The 26629-nt window shown below is 40.6% G+C and overlaps 1 protein-coding gene across 1 annotated transcript in view; it reads right to left on the minus strand.

Annotated features, from left to right (window-relative positions):
- The window catches only part of atp11b (ATPase phospholipid transporting 11B), a 51133-nt gene that overhangs the window by 9232 nt on the left and 15272 nt on the right, over positions 1-26629 (minus strand). The window contains exons 8-29 of the mRNA XM_080032524.1: positions 26394-26441; positions 25776-25840; positions 25339-25420; positions 24843-24993; positions 22909-23106; positions 22196-22354; positions 21563-21750; positions 19436-19504; positions 19243-19316; positions 18911-19014; positions 17669-17850; positions 15315-15518; positions 14948-15101; positions 14665-14767; positions 14431-14576; positions 14208-14267; positions 13593-13720; positions 13071-13209; positions 10847-10912; positions 10105-10208; positions 9191-9356; positions 562-734 (exon numbers count right to left, since the gene is read on the minus strand). Coding sequence (XP_079888650.1) covers positions 562-734; positions 9191-9356; positions 10105-10208; positions 10847-10912; positions 13071-13209; positions 13593-13720; positions 14208-14267; positions 14431-14576; positions 14665-14767; positions 14948-15101; positions 15315-15518; positions 17669-17850; positions 18911-19014; positions 19243-19316; positions 19436-19504; positions 21563-21750; positions 22196-22354; positions 22909-23106; positions 24843-24993; positions 25339-25420; positions 25776-25840; positions 26394-26441 — 2763 coding nt within the window. The remainder of the gene's footprint in view (positions 1-561; positions 735-9190; positions 9357-10104; positions 10209-10846; positions 10913-13070; positions 13210-13592; positions 13721-14207; positions 14268-14430; positions 14577-14664; positions 14768-14947; positions 15102-15314; positions 15519-17668; positions 17851-18910; positions 19015-19242; positions 19317-19435; positions 19505-21562; positions 21751-22195; positions 22355-22908; positions 23107-24842; positions 24994-25338; positions 25421-25775; positions 25841-26393; positions 26442-26629) is intronic.

Below are 26629 nucleotides of genomic sequence, written 5' to 3' on the forward strand. Positions count from 1 at the left end.
TGAGACCGGTAGATTGCAGCAGGTCTTCATTGTGAGGGCCTTAATAAAAAACGCTGCAACCCAAACTCTCCCTTGTCTAGACTTTCCAAACATTTTGCACATCTGCGTGCTCTACAGAAGGCACGGCCATCGCAATATAATCAGTCACACTGGTCTCTATGGTTTTGATTACAAGGCGTGCTGATATATTTCGCATGGTACACTACTGTGGATATGAGATCAAGTACACCTTTCCGTTTGGTTCGTACACACTCTCCCAAAACACACTTTGATGGAATAAAAAGGAAATCGTAATAGTGCAGTCAATGAAGTCTTCTGCCTCTGACTCCTAGTTCGTACCCTAAAAAAACATTCACTCTCAGCCTCCACTGTCTCAAAAACTCGTTATCCCTCAAATACAGACCTGACCGAGAAAGACAAGAGTAGAGTCGACGCCACATTAAGGGTTATTAATGCATGTCAGGACTGCTGCAGCCCACATGTGTTGAAACCAGGAGTGGGTGAGTGTTTATCAGCGGATTCATAATAATCACTGCTTGTCGCATTGGTCGCCCTCCCCACCTGTTGCTGCTGCTGCGGCTGGTTGCGTGGCAATGGTTGGTGCTGGCAGCGCGACACTGGCCCGTCATTTGCTCCAGCAGACAGGCCAGGCGGGAACAGCCGCTCTGCCCATGCTGGTAGCAGCACAGGGACTCCACACAGCTGAGGGCCGGCGTCGGGGGGGCGGATAGAGACTGGATGGAGATGGAGGTGAGAAAGAGAAGAAAAACAATTAATATAAAACAACACTGTCACATTCTGATAGGACAATAAACAAAGTGCATGCTGTCACATAAACAATGATGTACAGGGGGAACATTCAAAACATGCTACACCAAGGGGGCCGACATGTTCCAAATCAATCTGTTCAATCATAAAACCTGTATCAAAATAAAAATGAAGTGTTCAATCAAAATGAGTGGCAGTGTATTTCAAGGTGGTTGCAAAGCACATTAAGTCTGCATCCTTGCTTTGGGAAAATCACATCCGACTGAAGAGCTACTGTGAACAGGGTCTGCCGGTGATGTATTGGCAGACAAAAGTTGAAGGAGTCGCTGCCTAGAAAGCTGCATAATCAGGTGGCTCCGTTTGAACCCAGTCAGCACCCGAGAGAGAGAGAGAGAGAGAGAGAGAGAGAGAGAGAGAGAGAGAGAGAGAGAGAAAGAGAGAGAGAGAGAAAGAGACAGACAGCGGATGATGGAGAAGAAAAGTAAAGTGCAGAGCGGCAAAGAGGAAACAGAGTGTGAGGTTACACTCACGTAGTTTGCATCCTGTTCCTTTCTTTTCTACAGCATAACCCAACATAATAACAGCATCGCAGATTCAGCTCAGACTAACTTAAGTGGCCCACTTAGCTATAAGTCCACAAATAAGCTTTAATTAGCTATTATTAGATACACAAAAGAGATATCTGTGGAAATGTTTCTTAAAATGTATAATTCAACTTTGAGCTGCAGCAAATGTTTTCAATTATGTAAAGTTTTGAAACTAAGTAAACGGCACAGTAGAAAACACGATTCAAAATTGTGCTTTTGAGCGAGAAACAATTCCTGAACTTTAATATTTCATCAACCTTGGGGCTATTCTGTAGCCGAATGTGCGATCCATCTATGCCACACTGTGCTTTGTACTGGGACGTGGCCATTGTTACATTTCTCTGCAGCAGAAATCCGAGACAGAGCTGGCGTGAAACCAAACTTCTGCTTCTTGGCTGGCTAGAGCCAAACACCGACAGGACAAAGTGAATATGATTTAGTGCCAGCGTCGGGCGTCCCTGGGTAATAAAGGCATTGGCTTTTTTGTTCCTGCTCTATTAGAACATATAGCTTGTTTTGCCGTGTGGAAAAAAATTGTTCTTGTTAGTTGTTACAACAGTGAACAGAACACTGAAACGTGGCCATAGCAAAAGCTGAGTTTGTAGAATGTGATTATTCCAAACCACAGTACCAACATCGACAGCAGCCACAACCACAGCTTGCTAATGTTTCCTTGAGTTTTTCTGTTGGTGAGTTCTCCTTGGCCTTTCCATGTTGGTATATGACCATATTGGTGATAAAAACCATCAGCTTTTCATTAACTCAAAAATGACTGATTTATTAGCTATGCTCGATCTACCAGTAACCATTAATATAAATCAATGTGAAGCAGCGATCAGTCATCGCATAGTGCTAGTAAATCACATGCAATGCTAGAAAGAAGTGAGATACTGCAGCTTCCAGTGGCAGTCACATTAGTTCTCCGATGCTAGTTTTATGAGTATCTACTGAACTGGCCCATTCCACCTTTGCACTGTTTCTGAGAAAACAGTTTGGTACAAGTCATTTTATAGTCCTGGAGATTATGACGAATGTATCGTGTGATGTATGGCACTAGAGGAAATATAAACTGTTTCAAACCATAGAATAAACAAGGAAACTTACAAAAAAAATCATACAATAGGAAAGGGATTATATGAGATATCAAACACAATACAATCAGTCAGGCTTCAAAACAGTATTGGTGAACAAAAATATAGAAGACAATGAAGTCAGCATGCCAACAGCATTCTCTCTCTCTCTCTATAAACTCTGAACCCAGATCAGATCAATGACAGACAGAGGTGAACTGAGACCGGAACAGGGAATGACGAGGACAACCATGGATGGTTAAGGGAGGAACGGGTCGGATGTTTGGAAGGGAGAGGGAGGATGATGTCATATTTGGAAGGGTAGGGTTGGGTGGTAATACGTATGTGTACAGCAGCAGCACCAATGCCTGTGTTTGAAAATGCTTTGCAAGTGAACAGACCTCCCGTTAATGATGCATTGTAAGTCTAATATGTCGATTAGAAAACCTGTCAAAAATGGACAAACCTATTTCAACACTCATACTCGCTGTGAGTCAGGTGACAGCCTCTTCTCAGAAGGGATAATTAGAAAGAAAATATGGCCAACGCAAACGAGTTGGTCCACCAAAAAGGAATGCAACTGCTGCTTCATCTTATGTAACATCTAAGATATAAGAATGCAGCGTAAAATACTTTACAAGTAAATGACATGCAGTGATTTTGTTTGTTTCCTTCGTTTGGAACGTTGGTAGTATTGGGTTGTATTGTGATGTGTTCAAGCCCTTTTCAGTAAAAAAAAATTGTATTTGGCGAAGGTTACTTCATTGTGATTAGTTCAATGTCATCCTGTGAAATGTAGTGTTAGGCAGGGAAACTACAACAAATAGGCTACAGGTGAAGTAGAAATAAGTATCACACGACGGTAATGCTGTCCATGTCCTGGCAAACTACAAGAATTGGATACCGCCCAACCACAATGGAAGGATAGGACTGGATGGAGAGGATGGGCTCATTCAGGAAGATAGACAGAGAGGATACGCTCACATACAGGAATATAACTTTTACATAATGAAAGAAGATGACAGTGTAGGGGCGGCTGTGAATGACCGAAGATGCAGGTCGTTCTAAACAAATGGATTGACAACTGTTAGGAGGGTTGGGGTTGGTCCAAAAGTGAAGCCATAATGCTGGGGTGGGGGGGAGAGATAATAGCATGAAGGTGGGGGGGCAATGGGAGTGAAGTATGGTACTACCTAGGGGAGCAGGGGTCTGGGCGAGGGGATAACAGCAGGGGGAGGAGAAGCAGCTAGCAGGTGCCAATTGTCCTCCCCTGGGCTCCGCTGGGCTTTAACAGGGTCATATTCTGGGCCGACTGAACCCTCACCCTCTTCCATCTGAAGGACACAAGACGCTCACAGTGAGCCCCCGCTGGCTAGTCAAACAGCTCATCAGTCAAGCCAAGTAAGGCTGTTGCTAGGTCAGACATCCAACATAGCAACAACATTACCATTAAAGCTAGCTTGTTAGCTATCAAATCGTACTGCAAAACATTTGGCAGTTATTTTGTCTCATATACAGTCTTTAAATGATTTTTTCTTGAAAGAAGTAATGGAAAGAAAATTTAGGAGACAACTCCTTGTTCCAAATACATCTTCAAATTTCTCTTCGCCATTTTAGGAATTCTCTGTAAAAGCTCAAGAAGAACTAAGGCACTATCTTATAACAATGCACTTTTTTGTGGTGACTTTCATTGGGTCCAGATTTGAAACGATCCAAAACTATTTGCATTATTTCACACTTTGTTTGCAACTGTATAGATTCCATACAAGACAAGACTGCAGAGAGAGTGAAATGTTTTTTTTCAGTGCTGCTTATTTACCAACCGATAGATTATTCGATCGGTTAGTAAGCAAGCTGTCAGTCAGTCAGTGAGCAAACAGTCCAGGCTCCAGTGTAGGAGGGCAGTTAATTACACCCCCGACACTTATACATACAATATTTATGGACCAAATAAATGCTGATTTCCTTCTTTTTTTTAAACCCTCACAAGTAACCTCGCCAACAATTTTTTAACAACAGAATCAAGAGGAATTTCTTTTGGCTTACAAGGCAAATAAGAACAGCTTCTTGCTGCTTGTTTAAGACAAGACACAAATTAACATCCTGGGTCCTAATCCCCAGCAATAGATCTGAACCGCATTTTAATTGGGCCGGGGAGATTATCATAAATCACTACTTGGGAAGAAGTCCTTTAGAAAATGTGAGTGGGGTGACGAGGTAGCCGGAGAAGGGCTTTCAATTTTTTCACAAAAGCAGTGACAATTGAACACATTGGCGAGTGGGCCGGTATAAGCTCAGAAATAGCTTTACAATTGGGCTATGAATGAGCAGAAAGAAGCTGCAGGCATAAGAGAGAGATATCTCAAGGGAAAATGATACTTCTAGTGCAGATAAGAGCAAATCTATTAGCATCCAAACCAATTAACCTGCTGCGGAATCTATCAGAGCTACGGAGTATAGGCAAACAACGGGAAACCCAAGAGGGCACTCTGCGTTCTTTTGTGAAAACTTCCCTCTAATCTAATTACTAGAAAAAAGAAAAAAAAAAGGTTTCGGAAGGTACCGGAATTGCTTTGACAGGACTGAATAATTTGAATTATACAGAACATCGGCATGAATAGACGTTTGGATTGTGAACCCAGTAAGAGCATCTTGTGTGGCTCTACCAATTGAACATAACAAACTGAGGATCTGCTTTACATAATGTGCTCTGTGCCCTCCCTTACCGTAATGCACACAACACTTCTAAATCGGTCTGTCTACAGTTTGTTTCTGCTCATCGAGTTTGAGGGATGGGAACTGCATTGCCTTTATTGTCAGGGACTTGGAATAAACACTCAGTTGCCAGTCATTTTAAAATACAACATTCTGAAACTACTGCAGTGAACCCCACCTTTATCGGGGTTACAACAGTCCTTTTGTGTTTAAACTATGAGTTGTTTCTAGTTTTCTCTTCATTTATATAAATGTGGTGATGACATAATGTTAAAACACCGCCGAGTGCAATGTGATACAATTCAACAGTACCACTCACTGCAGCCTCTGAAATGACAATTACGTTCAATCAAAACCTCTCTAAAACCGTTTTAAAAGTAGGTACAGTATTATATAGTTTATAATAGCCTTTGTGAAGGCATGATAAATTGGAGGGCTGCTGAATTAGATTGCATTAGTTTTGGCAAGGTGTATTTACTGGCAATTAAGTGTAATATAAACGACTATAAACTTGAAACATAGGCTCGTCATTTTATGAATACTGTACAGAGCAGCATTTCCTGAGTGCTACAAAAGCATCAGAATTAACATGCTATATGGCTTTGCGCATGTATACAAATTAGCCTAAAAAAATAAATGTACCATACTAGAACTGCTACTACCAATTATTCATTTTGTAAATTCATCTGCTAGTTATTTTCTCAATTCATAGTTTGATCTATAAAGTGTCCGAAAAAGACCCCAAGCTTTGAGAGCACAAGCCTTGAAGTCCTCACTCTACAATAGGTGTGCATCACAACACAGCAGGCACAGTCATGCTTCTTCTAACCGCTCATAATCATGCTAGAGATCAGTCCAAGAGTCTGTCATGCAGCTGAGGTATTCAGTGGTGAATCCAATTTGAGGGTGCTTTGTCAGATAAATGTCAAGAGGACGGACCATGCTCTATAGATAAGAAGGGTGGTTTGATGGGCTGCACCATGCGACTGTATGGCCTATGTGTCACTTTAACATGAGTGCGGCATTCCAAACTGTAGATGCATGACAAGACCACTAGCGGATGCTCAAGAGGCTGGTCTGACCAAGTGCTTTGATTTGGAACTAATACATATGTGGGAGGTCCCAGTCTAAACATGACTTCATAAATAACAACTTAGGACTCCATGTAGGATCCCTTGTATGACAACATTGCTACTGCAGTATAAGTGGAAGGGAAATAGTACACAATAATGACAATAAGTATTCCAAGCTGATTTTACATTCATCCATGCAGTGGGGGGGCTGGACAATGATAGTACCATGAACAGTGAGCATGCTGTAGGAAGTGGGAGGGGTGGAGGTCTCAGAACACAATCTCTATATCAGCCTTGCAATTAAATGTAACTCATGCAGCAGCTGAAATGCTTGATGACACATTCTTTTTGCATTATCTCAAGAAATATGTTTGGTTGCCCACCCCTATCCCAATCACGGAGAATGCTGATTGGCTTGTCCCAGGGCATGCACTCAAAGACATGACAAAACAACAAAACTGTTCCAACAATAACAGCACACATCTCTGCAGTCAGTGCACTGCCAGTGTTAGAAACAGGCCTCCATGGGACTAAATCAAGTCCAGACCCAGGTGAAAGAACATTTGTGGTATGGTATGAATTATCATCAACAGGAGCGCTTGTTTCGCAAGGCAATGTTTCTCCATCTTAGAGGCTTTCTGTACATTTTTAAGTTGGAGATTAGATTTTGAAAGGCGTCGTTACCTTGGCATCAATAATCGTCAAGAAAATGTTTTGGAAAATTCAAGACAATTTTCAAAGCAAGTATTTTTGAGAATACATATTACATATTGAGTCTTCAGTTTGCATAGGTAGCATTTGATAAATAATTTAATTGATTGTCAAGTGCAGGGGGGGGGAGTAAAAAGTAAGTTGATGTAAAGTTGTGTTGGCTTTTGTTTTGGTACGAACCATCTTCAGTTATTTTAAATGCGGTGCAAAAAAAATATTCACACATCTAAAAATTTCATCAATTAACTGATGTCATACATTTTAACACTGTAATGTCAGATAATGTGAGTTTTTTTTTAAATCGTTGCAGTGGATAAAAAAAAAAACATTTGTAAACTATAATGGAAGGGAAATTAGATTTAGAAGAAGCGGCATCAGTTTGGGGAAAAAAACAACTTCTTTGGAAACATTGCGTTTGAATAAAGCACTCCTTGGATAATTGTCTTATTTGAATTGATTCTTAGATGTATTGTTTTAAGCCTATTAGGGCCACTACCTAATTTTGCCCAGCTGGCTCTTGGCTCTGGACAAGGGCTGCAGAGCGATGAAGTCATCACCTATCGGCACGCGGTTGGAATAAGTCTACGCCAGGAGAATACACAGAGAAGATAGGAGGAAGGACACATACAGACAGACACACAGAGAAGGTTAGAGCAGTAAACTAAACAGATTCCCACACACACAAAGACAAGAAGGGGACAAAGGTTAGAGCAACACACGGGATCAGAAGATATGTTTCTTCAGAGGAACAAGAGAAGTGTTTTGAAAAGAAGGAAGCTAGGCACAAAAACAGTCTCCTGCTGGACAAATCAATACAGTGTCAGCGGGTCTCTGCCGAAAGGCGACCATGCACACTGTGTGTTTGTGTGTGTGTTTGTAGTGGATTAAAAATATGTCAAGCAGTGTGTGTGTGTGTGTGTGTGTTCAACCTAACAGCATGCTGTTCCTGTAGAGCAGTGGGTATCTCATGACCACACAGGCTGAGAAAAATGCAATGAACAATTCAAGCATTGTGACACACACAGAGCGACTTCTCTCTGTGTGTCTAGACTTTGAGTAACCATGACACTGACCATGACATTTCAGTTAAGTATCTCCCTACAGGCGGACTCTCTTGTGGTAAAACAGAAAGTCTCATTTGGATTGTTGTGATACAGGAAGGAGGAATACATATTAAATCTCACACTGCACACAGACGACAGTTTAACTACCGCAGTGTGTTTGGCCTTGACTTTGCCATTTAATTTTTTTCAGGTTGACTTTTTAGCCTTTGCCAGTAGAACTCAATCCAACAAACTATAGATACACAGCTTTTAGGCATTCTTCACCAACAACAAGTGGTAATATTATCTTCCTAATCCTTTGCTGTACATCCTTTGTACAGCAAAGGATGTACTTTCTAAAGAAAATGCTTGTTTTTAATGTCAATAACAAAATGCTTCAAATGTTTTATACTGCATTCATTGAAAGTGTTTTAACCTTCTGTATTGTCTGCTGGTTTGGAAATGCCACAGAATCACAGAAAAAGACAATCAGAAAAACAGTTACAACTGCCAGCAAGTTACTTGGGATCACACTACCGAGCATTGAACACATTTACAAAGACAGACTGGTGAAAAAGGCCAATAACATTGTATGTGACTGTACACACCCCCTGGCATCCCATTTTAAACTACTGCTATCTGGTCGTCGTTTCTGCGTACCCCTTATGACCAAGAACAGATCCAAATTCTCTTTTGTACCACAAGCCATAAAAGCCTTAAATCAGTCAAAATAAGCTAGATGTCCAGCTGGCCTGGTCATGTCCAAAGTTGTATAGTGCATTGTAGTGTGTAATGTATGTTCTTCATGTTATGTCTGTCAGTGTCTGATGAATGGACTATCTGTTTGTGTCATTTGTCTGATGTCATGTCATGAAGTGCGACTGTGCCGCAAACCCAACTGCCCCACGGGGACAATAAAGTTTTCTACTACTAAAGTTTTCTACTACTACTAATGTGGTAATGAACTAGCCAGTGTCCAGTTGGCACCATTAGTTTATGTAAGTTTATATTATTTATTTAAAAAAAAATATTCTCCATACATTATCTAATACTTCAACCTTCTGTAAATAATATTTTGTCCTTGACATTTAAAAACATTTTTATACAATTTTTAAAATCTTTATCATAGGAATGGCTGAACCCCTTAACAAAACATTCCCAAACAACCACCTATAAAAGTCTCGTATGATCTCCCCTTTCTGCCCCTTCCCCCCTCTTGTTACCTGACTCTTCTGGGTGTTGGTGGGCCTCAGATGTCTGTAGAAAACCTTCTTGACCACGTCAGGAAAGAGACACGTTATGACCATGATGATGATGGCGAACCAGGCCGAGCCGCTGGAGAGAAGCTGGACGAACACAAAGTACATGTCCTGGGTGTGCAGGAACGGCCTGGAGGGAGAGATGAAATGGTTTTATAGACTGCAGAAGAAAAGGGGGAAAAGCATCAACTTCTGAAAGTAGCGTCAGTTACAAAACTACAAGAACTGACTAAGGTAATCGTCTTAGAGGTGGAGTCACAATTCTGGAGAACGCAAAATCACTTTGTCAAAATCAGTGAATATGTCCATGCTGTGTGTTTGCTAAACACTTTTGCCAGTGTTAATACGCAGCCTAGGCTCTGTGAACTAGTATGTAAACAAAGGGGGCCCACTGTAGCTAGCAACATGCCCCCTTAACAAAGTCCTTTGCAGTACGAACAGGAAGCAGATTTTGAGGAGATATTCACTGATTTTGAAAAGAGAAAATTAACCACAAGCATTCTCCAGAATCGCCGACTCCACCTTTGAGGCTTGAGATACAACTGAGGCCTTTGAAAACAAACATAGAGCCGCCCCCGTGGTTGGCAGCCAGGCTTGGCTCTCTTCTCTGTAAATTCAGCTCTCACTGGCAGTTGGCTTCTAGCCCTTAAGATGCTGCTATTATCCCCTGACACCACAGAATTTTACAACCAGGGCACATGTCGGACAACAAATAACAAGACTTCTCCAATATCATCAGAGTGGATCCTACCAGTCTGTGAGTTGACTGGACTGGCTGGGTAAGATTGATCTGATAAACACGCTAATAGGTAATCAAAGCTGATCCTACCTACCTAAAGCCTCAGCCTTTTTTATATTTTGTTAAAACAGTTTCTTACCAGATAATGCCTCCATAGAAGAGAGAAAATATGAAGTAGAAGGCAATCGAACCCCACGTCACAAAATGGTGTAGCCACGTCCAGAAATTGGTCTCTAAAGCGAGCTGTCATCACACACACACACACACACACACACACACACACACACACACACACACACACACACACACACACACACACACACACACACACACACACACACACACACACACACACACACACACACACACACACACACACACACACACACACACACACACACACACACACACACACACACAGGAGGTAGAGGAAAGGAAGGTGAGGTGTAAAACACTGACACTGCATTAATAAACTAAAGCAATCTGCCACTGTGCTGTAAAAAAAGACCTTCACCCCAACCTGTGACAAATAATCCACTCCTGTTAATAGCCACTGACATCATCATAACACTTTTTTCACAACATAATGTATTTCTTATTCAGACTGTGGTCTACCTACAAGGGTGTCCCTGTGGAACCAAAGACAGACTATACATCTGCCTGCTTTAACAACAAGGTGCAATGATTTAAGGCCAAATATTACATTGAATTTTCCATTTAATTTGGTTGACTGACTCCAAAGTATAATATCATTAGCTTGCTACATGCTTATTTAGCAAGCTATTTAGCTTATTTATTAAATCCTAAAATACCAGTTAACACCATTCAGAAAAATAGACAGGCTCCTTTGTTAGTAGAGCATAAGATTAGGTGTAACGTACCTTTAATGTGACAGTGATGACCATGACGGTAAAGACCAGAGTCCCAAACGTCCAGTTTCCAAACATCTAGCAAACAGACACACAACTGTTAATGAAACAGTTTTTACATCATCACAACCCAAAAGAGAAATACTTTTACAAGCATGAACTCAGTTGCCTGTAATACAACAACATGCTAAGATCATTGTATGGTCGATAGGTTTGAATGCAACTTTGATGCTTTGCAATTTGCTATTTAGGTTTTTGAAGTATGAACTTATCAACATAATGTTATTCCTTTTCTGCATAAGGTTGCATATCAGTCAAATAGAAATGAAAGAATCTGACATTTTGTCTGCCATTCACAAAAATGAATAATTGATAAAAAAATAAAAAATGTCAAAGTGGCTGTATTTGATATTTGCTCATTATGTTACATAATATAGTATATAATAAAATGTTATGAACTAAAACAAGTCAAATCACGAATGTGGTTAAAGTTGGGAGTCACGACAGGTTGGACGAGTTGAGCAGAGAAAAACGAGTACAAGGCAATAGCCTCGGTTAACAAGGTGCTTGTTGCTATGCCTGTAATGAGGCCTTGTCCCCCGACTGTGTGACTGCCATCAGCAGCTCCTGCTCATAGGTAGAGAGCTGTGGGGGGCATTGCTTCGCTGCCAGCCAATTCAGAACCCTGCTGGAGTCTGAACACTGAAAAACCCAATAAGGAGAAAATGACTGTGCACCTTTAAAGGAATATGGTTAATCAAATGTTTTGATAAAATTGCATGTTTTGCATGACCTACTTTCATTTGTATTCATGTCCTTTTTAACCAACAGCACTTTTAAAGTGATGACACTTCTGCTTAACCCTGCACCTTTTTCCAGATTTGTCCAAATCAAAGTAAGAACTGATCCTTCCTCTACTAACTAGGCAAACATTATATCTCTAAATGGCTTTTAGAAAATAAATTAAAATAGGAATGGACACTTTTTTTAAACAGAGAGTAACTACTACTGTTTTAAAGCATGAGACGTTAAAATGAGAACTGAACTGAACACACAATTAACTTGAAGAGGAAACGGAGTAATAACACTGATTTACTATTTACCAGAACCATCAGGGGTCAATGAGCCATCGCATGTTTGGAATCAAGTGGAATCATTGTACTCATTTTACTCAGTATGTAAAAGAGGAAAGCAAACTCTGTGTTTTGTGATTCAGCATTGTGCACAGGAGTACATCAAATTTAATTTAATTTCAAGCGTAGGTACATAATGTTATCCTTTTCTACATCATTAGCAAGATGAAAACACTTTGAGTGATCAGCCTGATAGACCTCTCATTATGTGAACCCCCCAAAGAGACATGCATTGGACTGAAGAGCAGACTCTTACCAGCTGCCTGTTAGCTCGCAAGATCTGAAGACATGCACAGCGTGAAGGCAGAAGGAAAAAAGAGCAATCAACAAAAGATAGAAGAAAAAAGACAAGCGAAAGAAAGAGAGCGCAATAGGAGTGAGTGATTTCTGAAAAATACCAGACTTTAAATAGAGAGACAGACGGCAAAGATAGGCAGCAGGAAAGAAGAGAGAATGGAACAGATGTGGTGAAGGACACAAGATGTGATGAGAGGAAAAAGTTAAATTACTAAAATGTTCTCTTTAACAAGTGGGTGACACACAGTACATGCCGGAACAGGGATACAGACAAACACACTTAACAGGTGGAGTCAGCCATTCTGGAGAATGATTGTTGTCAAAATAATGTGTGAGCTGAACAAAAAAATAAATCCAGTGCTAATACACAGCCTGGGCTCTGTAAACGGGCATGTTGCTCACTACGGTGGGCCCCCTTACATACCAGTTTACAGAGCATAGGCTGTGTATTTAACACCAGATTTTTTTCAGCGCACACAAAGTAGGACAGGTAGCGGATCGTGAGGAGATATTCACTCATTTTGACCAAAAGCGATTTTGACAACCAGCACTCTCCAGAATCGCTGAACCCACCCGCTGTTGAATGACAAGACAATGAGTTAGAAACAGATTAAAAATATGAAAGATAAAGGTAAGGAGAGGCTGAAGAAAAGACCAGCAGGCAACCAGCCCTACCAATGACAACTAAATAACTACACAATGCTCCTGTTATGCTTTGTAAAAACACTTTCAGCAGACCAATGTATTTGTCTGGGGGAATTCCATTATATACACAGTACACACAGCTACACGGCCCAAGCACGCACCTGTCCGTTGCCCATCAGTGTGGTGTCTTCTCCCATCAGGATGTAGGAACCAAAGAAGAAGACAAAGGCATGGCAGAAGCCCAACAGAGTCCAGTACAGGAAGGTCCAGAAAGACAGCAGAGAGTTCTTGCTGATGTCCCTGTAGGGCACAATAACAACAACAACAAAATGTCTTCCTTAGAGGATATACTGTAACGGAAGAAACGTTCCTGTTTCAATAAGATGAATAAAGACAATAGTCGTTCATTCACAAAGCCATGCAGAATATTGTCGTTGCATGAATTATGGAGCCAATACTATTGCAATTGGCAACAATCTCAAAGTTTGTGTGCATGATTTTATTTAAAATGATACATAAAAGTTCTATCAGTCGTCTTTGCTAAAACAGTGGTGGGTCAACATGTGTCATGCAGATTAATAGTTTTTTTCTTTCTTTTTTGGCTTTTTGATTGTATATACATGCGACCAAAGCAGCTTCCCACAACCAGCTAGTGCTATTCTAAGGTGCACGTGTAATCCTACCTGTACAGGATGGGTTTAGTCTGCAGGGTGTGTGGATGGACAAACTGCTCAAACAGACTGTAGACCAGGATGGGCAGCGAAGTGAAGCAGATGTTGTACAGTGTCAGATACACACTGTCATAAAGTGTCTGGGATGGACAAAATAAAACATAAAATAATCAGACTATTACCATATGGCAGGTACAGACTCTGAGTCTCTGTACTTTACACTTCAAAATAATATCTTTAGATAATTACAAAATAAATTGTCTAGGACCAAAGTGATAACCTCAATTAACGCAGATACAAGTCTGATAAATCATTTGAGATAGGTTCTGAAGCTATTTTATAGAAATATTTGAAGAGTATAATTATATATTGTGAGAACCACCATTTAAAAGTAACTGTAGATTTAATGACTTCCAGCATCAAGTACAAGTCATGACTGAATCACACTGAAGTTCTTGCCTGTTGAACATTTTGGAACTCATAAATAATAGAAAATGACAGTATGTCTACCTAACACCAAGATGAGTTAGGGGGAGTTAAAGACAAACTAAGTGCAACATAAAAACCACAAACAAAATCACATTGACATATGGGAGAGTGCAGAGACTGAGAGATAACGAGACTTACTTGTTGTGAAAACAGACAGAAGAACTGGTATAAAAACTGGGGCGTGATAAAACACACATTCTAGGAAAGACAGAGTGAGGAAAAGAAACATTAAAAACATTGCAGTCAAAGGAGACATTGGAAAAGACAGTCTTGTTAACAGCTAATGCAAATTCAAATCACCCTCATTTAGAACGTATTCCATAATTCCCAAAAAGTTTAAAAGTTCATAACCTTGTCTTACCTTATAGAAAAAGTACTGTACAAGTGTAGCTACTCGGATGTAGTAGAAGTGTCCGTGGACCAGCAAGAGTTTAGACAGGAACCTGAACCTGGCAATTGCATAGTCACTGTTTCTCACAGCCTGACGGCCCTCCTTCCCCATGATACCTGGAGGCACATGAACACACACATGTATTTTACGACACACTGCGGAATACATATCAGGACTTAGGAAGGGTATTGTGTGTGTGTTTACCTATGCCCACGTGAGCTTCCTGTATCATACTGACATCATTGGCTCCATCCCCAATAGCCAGGGTGATGGGTTTCTCTGGAGATGTTTTGAAAAGGCGCACCACCTGGACCGGACAAAATAACATTGACATTAGGGCTGATGGGTAATGTATTTCAGTGTTTGGGGTGTGTTTGTGGGGTGTGTGTGTGTGTGTGTGTGTGTGTGTGTGTGTGTGTGTGTGTGTGTGTGTGTGTGTGTGTGTGTGTGTGTGTGTGTGTGTGTGTGTGTGGCAGTAGTCTGGTACCTTAGCTTTCTGCAGTGGAGCCATGCGGCAGCACAGCACGGCTGAGCAGTTTTTACACACTTCCATAAAGAGCTTCTCGTGTTCCCTCAAGGCTAAAGACAAACTGGCCCCGTCCACCACCAGCCCATGCTGTATGACATGGTCCTCACTTATCCTGCAAGAAAATAAGCAAAAACAAACATAATATTAGAAGAAATGGATTTTACTGGTGGTTCACTCACCAGCACAGTATCCTGTTGGAAAGAGGTTGGATACACATTTTAGGAAACACTGTGTATTTTCTATAATCAAAAGCAAAATCACTCACATACACACACCCACGCGCACACACACACACACACACACACACACACACACACACACACACCTCCTGGCTAGTCTGCGGAGCTGCTCTGCACACTCGCTGTCAGAGCGCTGCTGCAGAAGCTCCAGGATGTTCATGGTTCTGTGGAAGTGTCCACAGGACAAGCTGACGCTGACTGCCGTCTCATGTTTGTCCCCCGTCAGCACCCATACTTTGATCCCTGCCAACCGCAGAGCTTCAATAGTCTCCTGGACTTTGTCTTGGAGTCTGAGAGAGGCAAGGGAGAGAAAGATTATATATTTATGTACATGAAATTGCCAAGTTACATAAACCTGAAGAATAATGTTGTTTTAAACTGGCTGTCGGTGAGATAATAAAGCTAGTCACCATTTAAACCTGGTGTTTTTAACGCTGTGGGTGTAATGTGGTCACACCCTTGAGCTTTGTTAGCAAACTACAGTGTCCATAATTCAGTTCACCTATTCAATTATTGGTAATAACTTGTTTAAAACCTCTTTTTATCTGACAGTTAAATTCTGTACTTATGGAAGAAACCTGCTGCAAAACAAATAAGCCAACAATAACAACAACTAAAATCTCATACATTATGGTTGGACAAAATGGTAATAAGACGTCCCCACCAGAAACACACAAAACTAAACTGTTGCCTTTATATTATTCATGACTGAAGGGAGGATGGGGAAAACTTGCTCTGAAATTCAGCAACACTGATTTTTCTTAAGAAGATCTCTCCAACTTCCGTCCACAGTTAACATACCTAAGGAGGTCAATAGACTATGAATATGATCCATTATTATTACCATGCTTATTAGGGTTACATTATTCATATTAGACTCAGAACAGAGGGACACCTTATTCTCCTCTTCCATAATAAGAGGAGATCTTTGGATTGTGACTGTGTGCCTGAGGAGGAATTCATCCCAGAAACAGAAGCAGAGCAGGAGAGAGAGAATACAGAGAGAGAGAGAGAGAGAGAGAGAGAGTGTGTGTGAGAGAGAGAGAGAGAGAGAGAGAGAGAGAGAATACAGAGAGAACGATAGAGAGTGTGTGAGAGAGAGAGAACATACACAGAGAGACAAACGAGCTGGAGAAGTGAGAGGCTTCTGTGAGGAGCAGATGGTGAGCGCATGCAAACTCATATCAACATTGATTTCCAGGGAGGCTCAGTGAGGTGATGTCTCCGTGTTTTTTCTGCTATATTGTAACTCAGTTTAAAGCTATAGCGCATAACTTTTTTCATATAAATTAATGTCCATTACATTCAAGCCATAGCAAAACGTGTCAACACAAAGATGATTTAGCCTATCAGCTCCACAAAACTCTCTCTTGTATGGCAGCATTTACCGACTGGTGTCACCCCCAAGTGCTCAGAAAAATCAGCACAAGAAATGTTCCTGTTATTGATTCTACTGCTAAGAAAGAAACCTGGACGTACAGCAGAAATAATGCCCCAATTTGTCTTTGGTGGCAAACAATTTTGAATCATCTAAATATTTTCTCACTATAACAACGCTATCATGCTGATGTTCAGCAGGTATATTATTAGATTAGCGTGTTAGCATTAACGTTTGATAAATAATGCTAAACACAACGTTCAGCTGAAGCTAATAGGCAGATTTGTTCACAATTATTACCATATGACAAATCAAACACTTTGAACCGATGATAGCACTAGATGAAACGGGGAACACCAGAGGCCTTAAGATTGATATTCTCTGGACCTGGACTACCTGTTTAAATGTCATGGCAACTAATCCAATAAATCCAGACATTTGAGATGATTCAGTCTGGACCAAAGTGGTGGACTCACCTACTGTCACATGGACATGGCCATCCATATAGTGATGCCCTTTACGCAGCTACAGATGCACAAGAGGCAGTTGAACGTCGTAGCACATTAGATTGATATTTGTTGTGGAAGCTAACCATGCGGATATAGAACATATGTTTGATCCAAACAGTAACTACAGTATATGTTATTTACCCACTTCTACTTGGAGAACATCATGGGTAAAAAAAAAACAACAACTCTGTTACATCATTCTATAACCTACTGTATGTTGGATACCATTGGAATTAGGTCGTTTGATTTGCTTTCAGATAACAGCGAATCACGTAAACCATTCAGTGGCTTTAAGCTAATGCCAATAGCCAAACTAAACTCCCTCACATTTTTAAAAAGCCAGCAACTCCTGATTCAGGATTAACTCAGCTTGATGATCTTAATGTGTATTTCCTAATAAACAATATAAGAGTTTTTTTAGAATCCACTGCTAAACTGATTAAGTCTTGACATGAACTTTATTTAAATCACAGACATAAGCTCAAGGGATTGAGAGCTGCTTTTCAGGAGGGACAACACCAACATATTCCAATATATTTGTCATATTCCATACTTGTCCTCGACCGCTGTTGCCCCTAGCAGCTGCAGGTCTTTCTCTATGTAGGTGAAGGCCTCCTGCAGCCTCTCCTCCCTCTGCTGCAGCGCCGTGCGGGCTGCGTTCAGACGCGTATCCACGTCTATGTACTCCTCAGGGCTGAACTGACGACACGCTACCACCAAGGTACGCAAACCTTTCTGTAGTGGGGGGAGGAGGGGGGGAGAAAACACAGGAGAAACGGGTCAGAATATATGAAAATGTACTTAAAGGTGGAGTCAGCCATTCTGGAGAATTTCTGTTGTCAAAATCACTTTATGTCAAAATCAGTGAATATCTCATCATGAATCCACTACCTGTCCATACTGTGTGTGCACTTCAATAAAAATTATACACAGTCTAGGCTCTGTAAATTGATATGTAAACAAAGAGCATGTTACTGTACGGCATGGGTAATGTAAGGTAATGTAAGGTCGATGAGATGTGGATAGAAGAAGAAGAAAAGGAAAAAAGAACCCAAATGGAAACAGAAAGGACCACAGTAAAACTAATTATCAGAGCTTGGTTTTAAATCAGGGAACCAGCCTCAGGGGTAGACGACCACAAATCACCCACTCCGGAGCTCTGACTACTGGGGTCTGACGTCTGATGACATGATGTAGGGCCCGGATATGTGTGTGTGTGTGTGAGTGTGTGGCTGTCATGGTGATGAATTTATAGTCTAGATAGGGACAGAGCCAAAAGTAATTACTGCAACGGTGGGAAATGGCAGGCCTTAGTTCACACACAGAGGCACACGATTTGGAACGTATGGATCAAGAGGCATTGATTCAGATTTTTTTCAAAGGCTTCGTAATAAGGATGGAGAGCAATTTTGCAGTGAAGAAAAATTCTCCGAGTTGGCAGGTGGTTTATTAAGTTTATTTAATATGTCTGAAAGTACAGGCGACGTCTGCTTATCGACCCTCCAATGGGGAAAAGATGAACATTGATTTTTCATATCACATCAATAAACAGTCACAGGCAGTTCGTGACACACTACAAAACAAAGCACATTGAATATAAAATAATAAAATGATGTATACTGTTGGTAACATGAAGGGAACCTATCGGCATAACTCTTTGACTCTAGATTGTCTGCACATTCCGATTTTTTTTGTATGTATGTGAAATGTGAAACCATAATTTAAACCCGGTGAATAGATAGTGTAATTTGGCAGTATTAGTACACGCTGATGGACAAACAAAAGTATTTCTCACCAAGGCAAACTCGTCAACGTGCAGTCTCGTCTTTTCTATCTCACCGGTCGTAGCGAAAGGCAAAATGGCTGACTCAGCGCCCTTGGTGAACAGCACTTTGCCTCCTTGAAAATCAAGACAGCAAGAAGAAGGTATAGTGAGAAAAGATATTCAAAATGCATACTGAATATACCTTATGAACTCGTGAAAAACCTTTTAGTTTTATTTCCAGTCTTCTGTTTGACCATATGATCCATTTTCTGTCTTTTGTTGTCAATCTTTCACTGTTAGATGCTGCGGACAGTCCATAATTGGTCAAGAAATGCTAAACATACTTTTTAAGATGGAGTTACCTGAGGGAGTCTGCAGTATGACACTCATCCTCCTGCGGTTTGCATCAAACTCTAACACATGGAGCATTTTATAGCTGAGAGAGAGAGAGCAAAGAGAGACACTCAGGATAAAACAACCTTTTTTGTTTGCAGTCAAGATGACATGCTTTTATTGCGCTTGTCATTTCAGTGACACACACAGGCTTAGACGTACTTCTCTGATTTGCCAAATGTTTTGATCTCCATGTTGTCTCCCCTGCAGCTGGTGAAGGCCACTCCAATCCTTAGGAAGAAAAGACAGACGCAGTTAAAGCTAGAATTCTTTGGAAATTGCACATTTTGACTTTTAAAATACTGCAGGAAAATTCAATGGTGAGTTATTAAGATAATTGGGCCTTTGAAAGATAAACCATTAGACTGAATAATAGCGCTCCCCTGATGCCATTTGGGCCCTATTTTAATAACGCAAGCGCAACAGTCAGCAACAGCAACTATATAGTAGTTGGTCTTGGTTGCTTGGACTGTGTAGGCGTCTCCATCTGCACAAGAGCAGAGGGTATGGTGGTGAGTAATAAATACACTCTCAGCCAATCACATTACTGGGCTAGTAGCTCTGAAACAGATGGTCCAATCGCATTGAAGCAAGACAGCAACACCTTTAACGGACATGGAGCTTCTTTGGGAAAATCATATAGTCGTGTTGGATGGTTGAGAGCAACACACTGTCGAAGGCAGATGGTGTGTGTTTTAATTGAATCGGTTTCAAAGCTATTCAACACTGTATTTTGTTTTGTAAATTGTCACACATTAAAATGTGACAGAACAGCGTTTGTTATGCATAACAGTTATGCATTTCGAGAACAAAATATGACAAACGTTCCATTTTTGCAAAATGGTAGGAAAGGAGGCAATGACGCCCAGAGTGAATGAGGCAGATGTCTCCTGCATATACCACAGAGTACAGAGTTATAATACAGTTATTTGGAGCAGCCTGGTGTCGATCTATGTGATTTGATAAAGGTGGTGGCAGTGGACAAAAATGCATAATGGCACAGTGCTCTGTTGCGGCACAGTATTATTATCAACACATCTGTCCTGCTGCCTTCACATGGCTGTTGGGATAGAATGTACTGAAGGAAAGGTTTCAATACACTATAACGCAATTGAGGACAACTGATTATTACTATTATTTTATCCATAAACGCAGACTGCTTTTAAACAACAACAAAACAAAACAGGTCTTTAAGGCATCAACTTCTTAGAGAGTGACTTATTAATGACTTACATTTTATTATTACAACATTGCTTCAAGTATTCTGTGTGCTCTTGTGGATAAAATCACCAGACTTGTAACTATTCTAATTTAATTCTTGTAGAAATAGAGAAGTTCTATGGCTTCAGTTTCTTGAGTTGTTATCAATCTGCTAAAGAAGAAACTGGCAACCTTCTATTTGTCCTCCCCTTCTGAGCCATTTCCCACACAGACCCACTTGAGGGTTTCTCTACTGCTCCCCGGGTATTAAACTGTTGCCTGTGTCATATTTCTCTGACAATAAAATGAGCAAGTGAGTAAGAGAAAGTACCGCTTTCTATTTGGCCTGCAGTCTAACCTCAGCACATATTTCAATGTCCCTTAGCAGCTGACACTGTCAGAACAGGTAGTGCTGGCAGTGCTTTCTGGTTAAACTAAAGCCCAAGCTTTTCTCTCTCACCTATAGCAGCCTCAACAGACTGGGCATGGTAGATAACAGTGTGCACATTTTATTTTTTTGTCTTGCATCACTGGGGCTTCTAAGCGACAAAGGCGTAAACTTGAAAATTGAATTCACGCATTTCCTGAATTGTAATGTAACCATTGCATACTCATGCAGTCTGATGAAATCACAAGCTCATAGGAAGTACTGTATAATTCACCATACATGAAGACTGGGTCATTTTCCTCAAACACTTCTAATTGTATTTACTTTTTCTCAACTTTTACTTTCAGCTACTGCTGTATTTCTAGGTTCTATTGTAGTTCCAATGCACAACCTTGATCCTCACAGTCATATAAACAACAGTGGCAGACAAAGATGCAAGAGGAGACAAGAGATTCACATCCCTTATTCTCCCACATGGACAAAACAATCCGTTTACAAAGTATAGCAGATACAATCCAAGCTTGAAAATCAGCAGTGACCAAACTCGAGCACAACATTCTGGAACTACAAACTAAGGAATCCAGCTGCTAGACTTCTGTGTCTGTCTTCAATTGGCCATAGAATGAAAATATGTGATGTGTGTCAACTGGCTCACTACTTCTGTTGTACAGGTGCAATTAGCCTTAATGTAATAACTCTACCTCTTTGTTGCCTCCACTAAAGCCTTCTCATCTGGCGAGGACGCGTAGTATTCCATGTGACTGGAGGAGAAGCCGTTTACATGGGAGAACGGGTCCCCTCCACCACCCAGGCAGTCTGGCTGGTCGTAGCTGATCTGAACCGTGTGACACAACGACACCGCCTTGAGGAACAACAATTCATCCCCAGCCTGGATGGAGAGACAACAGGGACAGATAAGAAAGAAAGAAAGAAAGAAAGAAAGAAAGAAAGAAAGAAAGAAAGAAAGAAAGAAAGAAAGAAAGAAAGAAAGAAAGAAAGAAAGAAAGAAAGAAAGAAAGAAAGAAAGAAAGAGAGAGAGAGCAAAACTATTACTGTAGCTTATTATTATGCCCGTACTTCCCATCTGCACATACATGCATATGGCATTCATGTATCCTCGTCCTCCTCCTTCGACAGACAGACCAATACATACTGTAGAGTGCATACTTATACAGTACACTGTACCTCAAATGTTAGTTTTGCCTTTTTCCCTCGAGGCTTTCATGCAATTACAATGGATAATTGGACTGATGCATTAGTGCCACTAAGATCAAGAACTGTGACAAAGCAATGCAATGCAGTGCTTATTGTTGCCGTGTGTGTATGTGCGTTACCATGTGAGGCATAGAACCATCTGGTGAATCGTCAGTCATTCCCTCTGGAACCAGTTTGCCGTTCACTTCCCTGTACTTGGTTCCATTGATGGAACACTCGCGGAACTGCATCTCGTTTTCCGTGAGCGTACCCGTCTTATCTGTAAACACATACTCCACCTAGGACACAGAAAAATACAACTGATAGTCAGACTTGAAGTCAAATATAGTGGTGTGGTGGGGTGGTACAGGTGTAAGTGCATTGTAGGTTTGTTAATGTAGTTAATTTTTTTTAGATTTTTTTTTTTTGCATTTTTATGCAAAATAAAATAAAATATGCTTTATTGACAGTGCAGAGAGACAGAGGTGAAATGGGGCAGAGAGGGGAGTGACATGCAGAGAACGACCGCGGGCGGGAATCAAACCCGGGTCTGCTGCTGGGCCCGGCCCGGTGGGGGACGCCCTACCAACTGAGCTAAGGGCGCCCCAATGTAGTTATGTTTCAAATGTGATTGTTTTTTTCTTTCAATGGTTTAAAAGCCCTTTTAGGGACGGCATCAGAAATTAGCTGTAGCTATAATTGCTGTGATGCTGTACATTGGGGATTTGTTGTTCAATGTTCTATGTGGTAGGTAGCATAGGTGTGGTGTGTGCTTGTGTGTGGTGTATCCATATGTGAGTGTAGGTAAATGTATGTATATTTTAGTGCTGATGCTGCACTAGTAGCCCATTACCTGCCCCAGCTCTTCATTGAGGTCAGAGGTGTTGACCTGAGCCTTCTGGTCAGTCTCCTCGTGGTAAAGGTCCATGTCCCACACTATGAAAAAAGAACCCATGAACTTCTGCATCTCCACAGTAACGTAGAGAGAGATGGGGATGATGAAGTTATAGAGGACCAGGAACGCCAGGAAGTCTGAGATGAACATCAAGATCTACAGAAGGAGGAGAGACAATGTGATTAGAATGAGACATGAAAGGAAGCAACTCAAGGAGGGCAAATATGAGTAGTAGAATAAGACAAGAAAAGATAAAGCGCCATCGACTCCATTCTGAAGTCTGCGAGTGGGACTGGCACCAGGGCCACAGCCCGAGGAGACTGTGACGTCCCATACAGACGCACTAAATTCGGACAAACTGTTCTGTCAGTCAAAGGAACTAAATATTGGAATACTCTCCCACTCACAATAAGAGACTCGCAAAATTATTCAACCTTCAAAACACACCTCAAACAGTGGATAAAAGAAAACCAAGTCTGTGACCACCTTTAAACTCTTTTATTTTCTTGTGTTATTTGTGCCTTTGTATATGTATTCTTTTTTTAACATGTATTTCTTTGCATGCCAGGGACAACAGATGAAATCTAGCATGTTTGCTAAAATCTGGAATTTTTACAGCTGTAAATGTTACAGCTGTTCATGAATATGCACTGTCCCTAATAAAAAAAAAAAAAAAAAAAAAATTACGGTAACTTCTGAAATGTTCACATGATTTAGTGTAGAGTCCATCGGAAGTGTGTTTCAAATGTTTTGCAAATTAATTTATGAATTTTTTTATTCTCCGTTTACACTGGCCATGTTTTATTTGGCATAGAAAATACAGAAATGTAATTGGGCAATGTTGTACTTTTGTTTGTTTAAGTTGAAGGTCTGTACAATAATATTTTTCGTCTGTTTTCTTCTGTTTCCTTCTACATTTTTTCCCTTTTGATTGCAACTGATCATTGAAGAGAGTGCAGATAAAGATTTAAATTGCCAAAAAATTGTCTTAATATACATCTTAGCCACACAGAGGCTGATGGTACTTTGGTGCTGATAATCATTTTCAATCATGGCTGGCAGGGTAATTCGTTCCCATTAAGGAGTCAATGAGTTCTTGTGACAGGAAAGGAGAGTGAGAAATGACCATAAACTGAAAACCCGGTTATCAGCAGTTTTAATAAAGCCACATTTATGATGTGCCACTCCTGAAGTAAGGGAACTCAAGAAAATGAACTGGTTAAAATAAGCCTATTCATGATGCTAAGGACAAGGCAACACATGCAACAACACACACTGTAACAGTCAGGGCATAGTACAAATTCTATGTTTTTTCCAAGTTAGCCTTTTTTTTTTTTTAGCTGTGATTGCGGTGACATGAAGTTATTTATAAAAATGTAAACACTATAACGGGGCCAGCAGGTTTCTGGAGCAGCTGTTATACTAAATCTAAAAACACAGCGCACACACAACACATTTGTAGCTGGTATCCATCTCGCCGTTTCCCCATCAGTCTCAATTCTCCCTGACTGATTAGTGTTGGCAGGTAGGATGATAGGCTGGCAGAATGGCCCGGCAAAGGCACTTGTCACAAAATCCGGAGACACTTAAAACTGCACCACCAGCTGTCTTCTGTGTGTGTGTGTGTGTGTGTGTGTGTGTGTGTGTGTGTGTGTGTGTGTGTGTGTGTGTGTGTGTGTGTGTGTGTGTGCGTGTGTGGTTTCCAGCGCGAGTTCATCTTTATATCTTCACAAACTCTCTATGTATTTAATCCACAGTAGAAAGAAAATTCCCATTGTTTTGCAAGGAGAAGATTGACTAAAATTCCACCCCCTCTTATCTCTGGGCTTGATAGCTTTCTCTATTTCCACAAACAAATCAATAAGAAGACATTTAAAGTGACGCAGACACACCGGACTGCTGTTTCTCTCTTGCTCAGTCTTCTGGTTGTAGAAGGGCTCGTTCCACTCCTCCTCACTCTGCCAGGCGTACTTCAGGATGGTGCTGAGGATGGCCTCGAACAGCAGGATGACCAGGTAGATGATGAGGAAGGTGTTCATGGACCTAGCACAGGGAAATATATTAAAGGTTTTTATGTAAAACTAAGCATATCCTTTATTATTATTTTATACATATATATTTCTATATTTTTTCATCTCCTTTCTTTGCATGGTAGAATGGTTTGTTAGGGTTGGATGGGGTTTATTAAAATGTAACTGTTGTTAAAATACTGTAATTATTGCAACATTGTACATACTTTGTTGATAAAGAAATGTAACCATTCCATTATAAAATACTACAAACTCGTGTGACATTGTACATCTCTTGTCTAACAAACAATAAAAATACATGTTTAATGATACGTATTATTTTTAATGCCAACTATGACGGACAACAGAAAGTGCTCACTTCTCCACTGCAGAGCGCTTCTGGGACTTGCACTTGTAGTTGAGGGCCATCTTGGACTCCATCCCTGTGTAAACGGCCACAGCTGCAACAGCACAGTTGGTTTAAGTATTAGCATATATAAATATTAGAAATTATAAGCAGATTACTGGCTCTGGTTTTCCATGCCAAACAATTACAACAGTATACACATACACACTATGGGGCATTTCTATACAACCCTACTCCGATATAGCCTACAGAAGCATTCTTCAGTTAACATGATCAAATTCTCAGCCCTGATAATGAGTGGCCCGTCCCCTCTATAATGTCCACCGAGCTTGGCTTGACTGTGTCACAGCTGTGGCATGGAAGTGTCACATCTCTGTCATTCATCCAACATCCAATATGAAGCTTTTCAGAAGCCACCTGTTGCTATGGCTACAGTTGTATCGACTTACCAAAAATCTCTTTGGTGTTTTTCAACCTGGCTCCTCGCAGCAGCAAATTCTCTGGACCCAGCGGTCTGAAGAAAAAACATAGTAAATACAAAGAAAGATTAATTTGACTGGAGTTGTGGTTAAAAAAATACACTGTGGGACCGTGATATAAACTACAACACTGTCAGTAAGGCTCATACATCTTCTGTACCTATATGTAATTAATCTTTTTCACTTAACAACACACTTTTTTCCACCATGTTGGTTTCATAGCAGCCCATATATGCTATTGATTTTATCAAACGTTTTAACCCTGTGCTAAAAGCCTGCACTTTGCATGACGAATAGTAACACAGACAGGCTTTCAGGTTTCACTGTCAACTGTTATATCCCATTTAGAGATAATAGAGAAAAGAATATTTGCACATGTACAACGAATTTGGATGCAGTCCTATCAGTGCAAACATCAGAAAAATGCAAAAAAGGAAAATTGTAGGGCGTAATCTTGGTACCCTTTCAGAAGGCTCTCACCAATATTTGGAATGTCTGTTTATGCGTGTGTTAAGCTTGGATAGATAGCACACTTAGAATTTACTAATGTAATCATAAGCTTAGGCAGCTGGATAAATCTGGTCTCACCTGACTATCTCCTCCCCTTGCTGAGTCACCGTAATCCGACCCACAAACCTGGGAAAAGTACAAAGGCATTTTAGTTGGGAGTGTTGTGATAGAGACAGTAACTATGCAATATTGCACACAGGAAAACAGGATACAGGAATAAAGCCTACAAATACAGGAAATATGAGAGGCTTTTTACACGTGCATAAATACATAATATGTTTACTGTAAAAAAGCTGATCGGTTGTCATGATTCT

This window comes from Ammodytes marinus (genome assembly GCF_949987685.1).
Source record: "Ammodytes marinus genome assembly, chromosome: 8".
NCBI classification, from domain to species: Eukaryota; Metazoa; Chordata; class Actinopteri; order Uranoscopiformes; family Ammodytidae; genus Ammodytes; species Ammodytes marinus.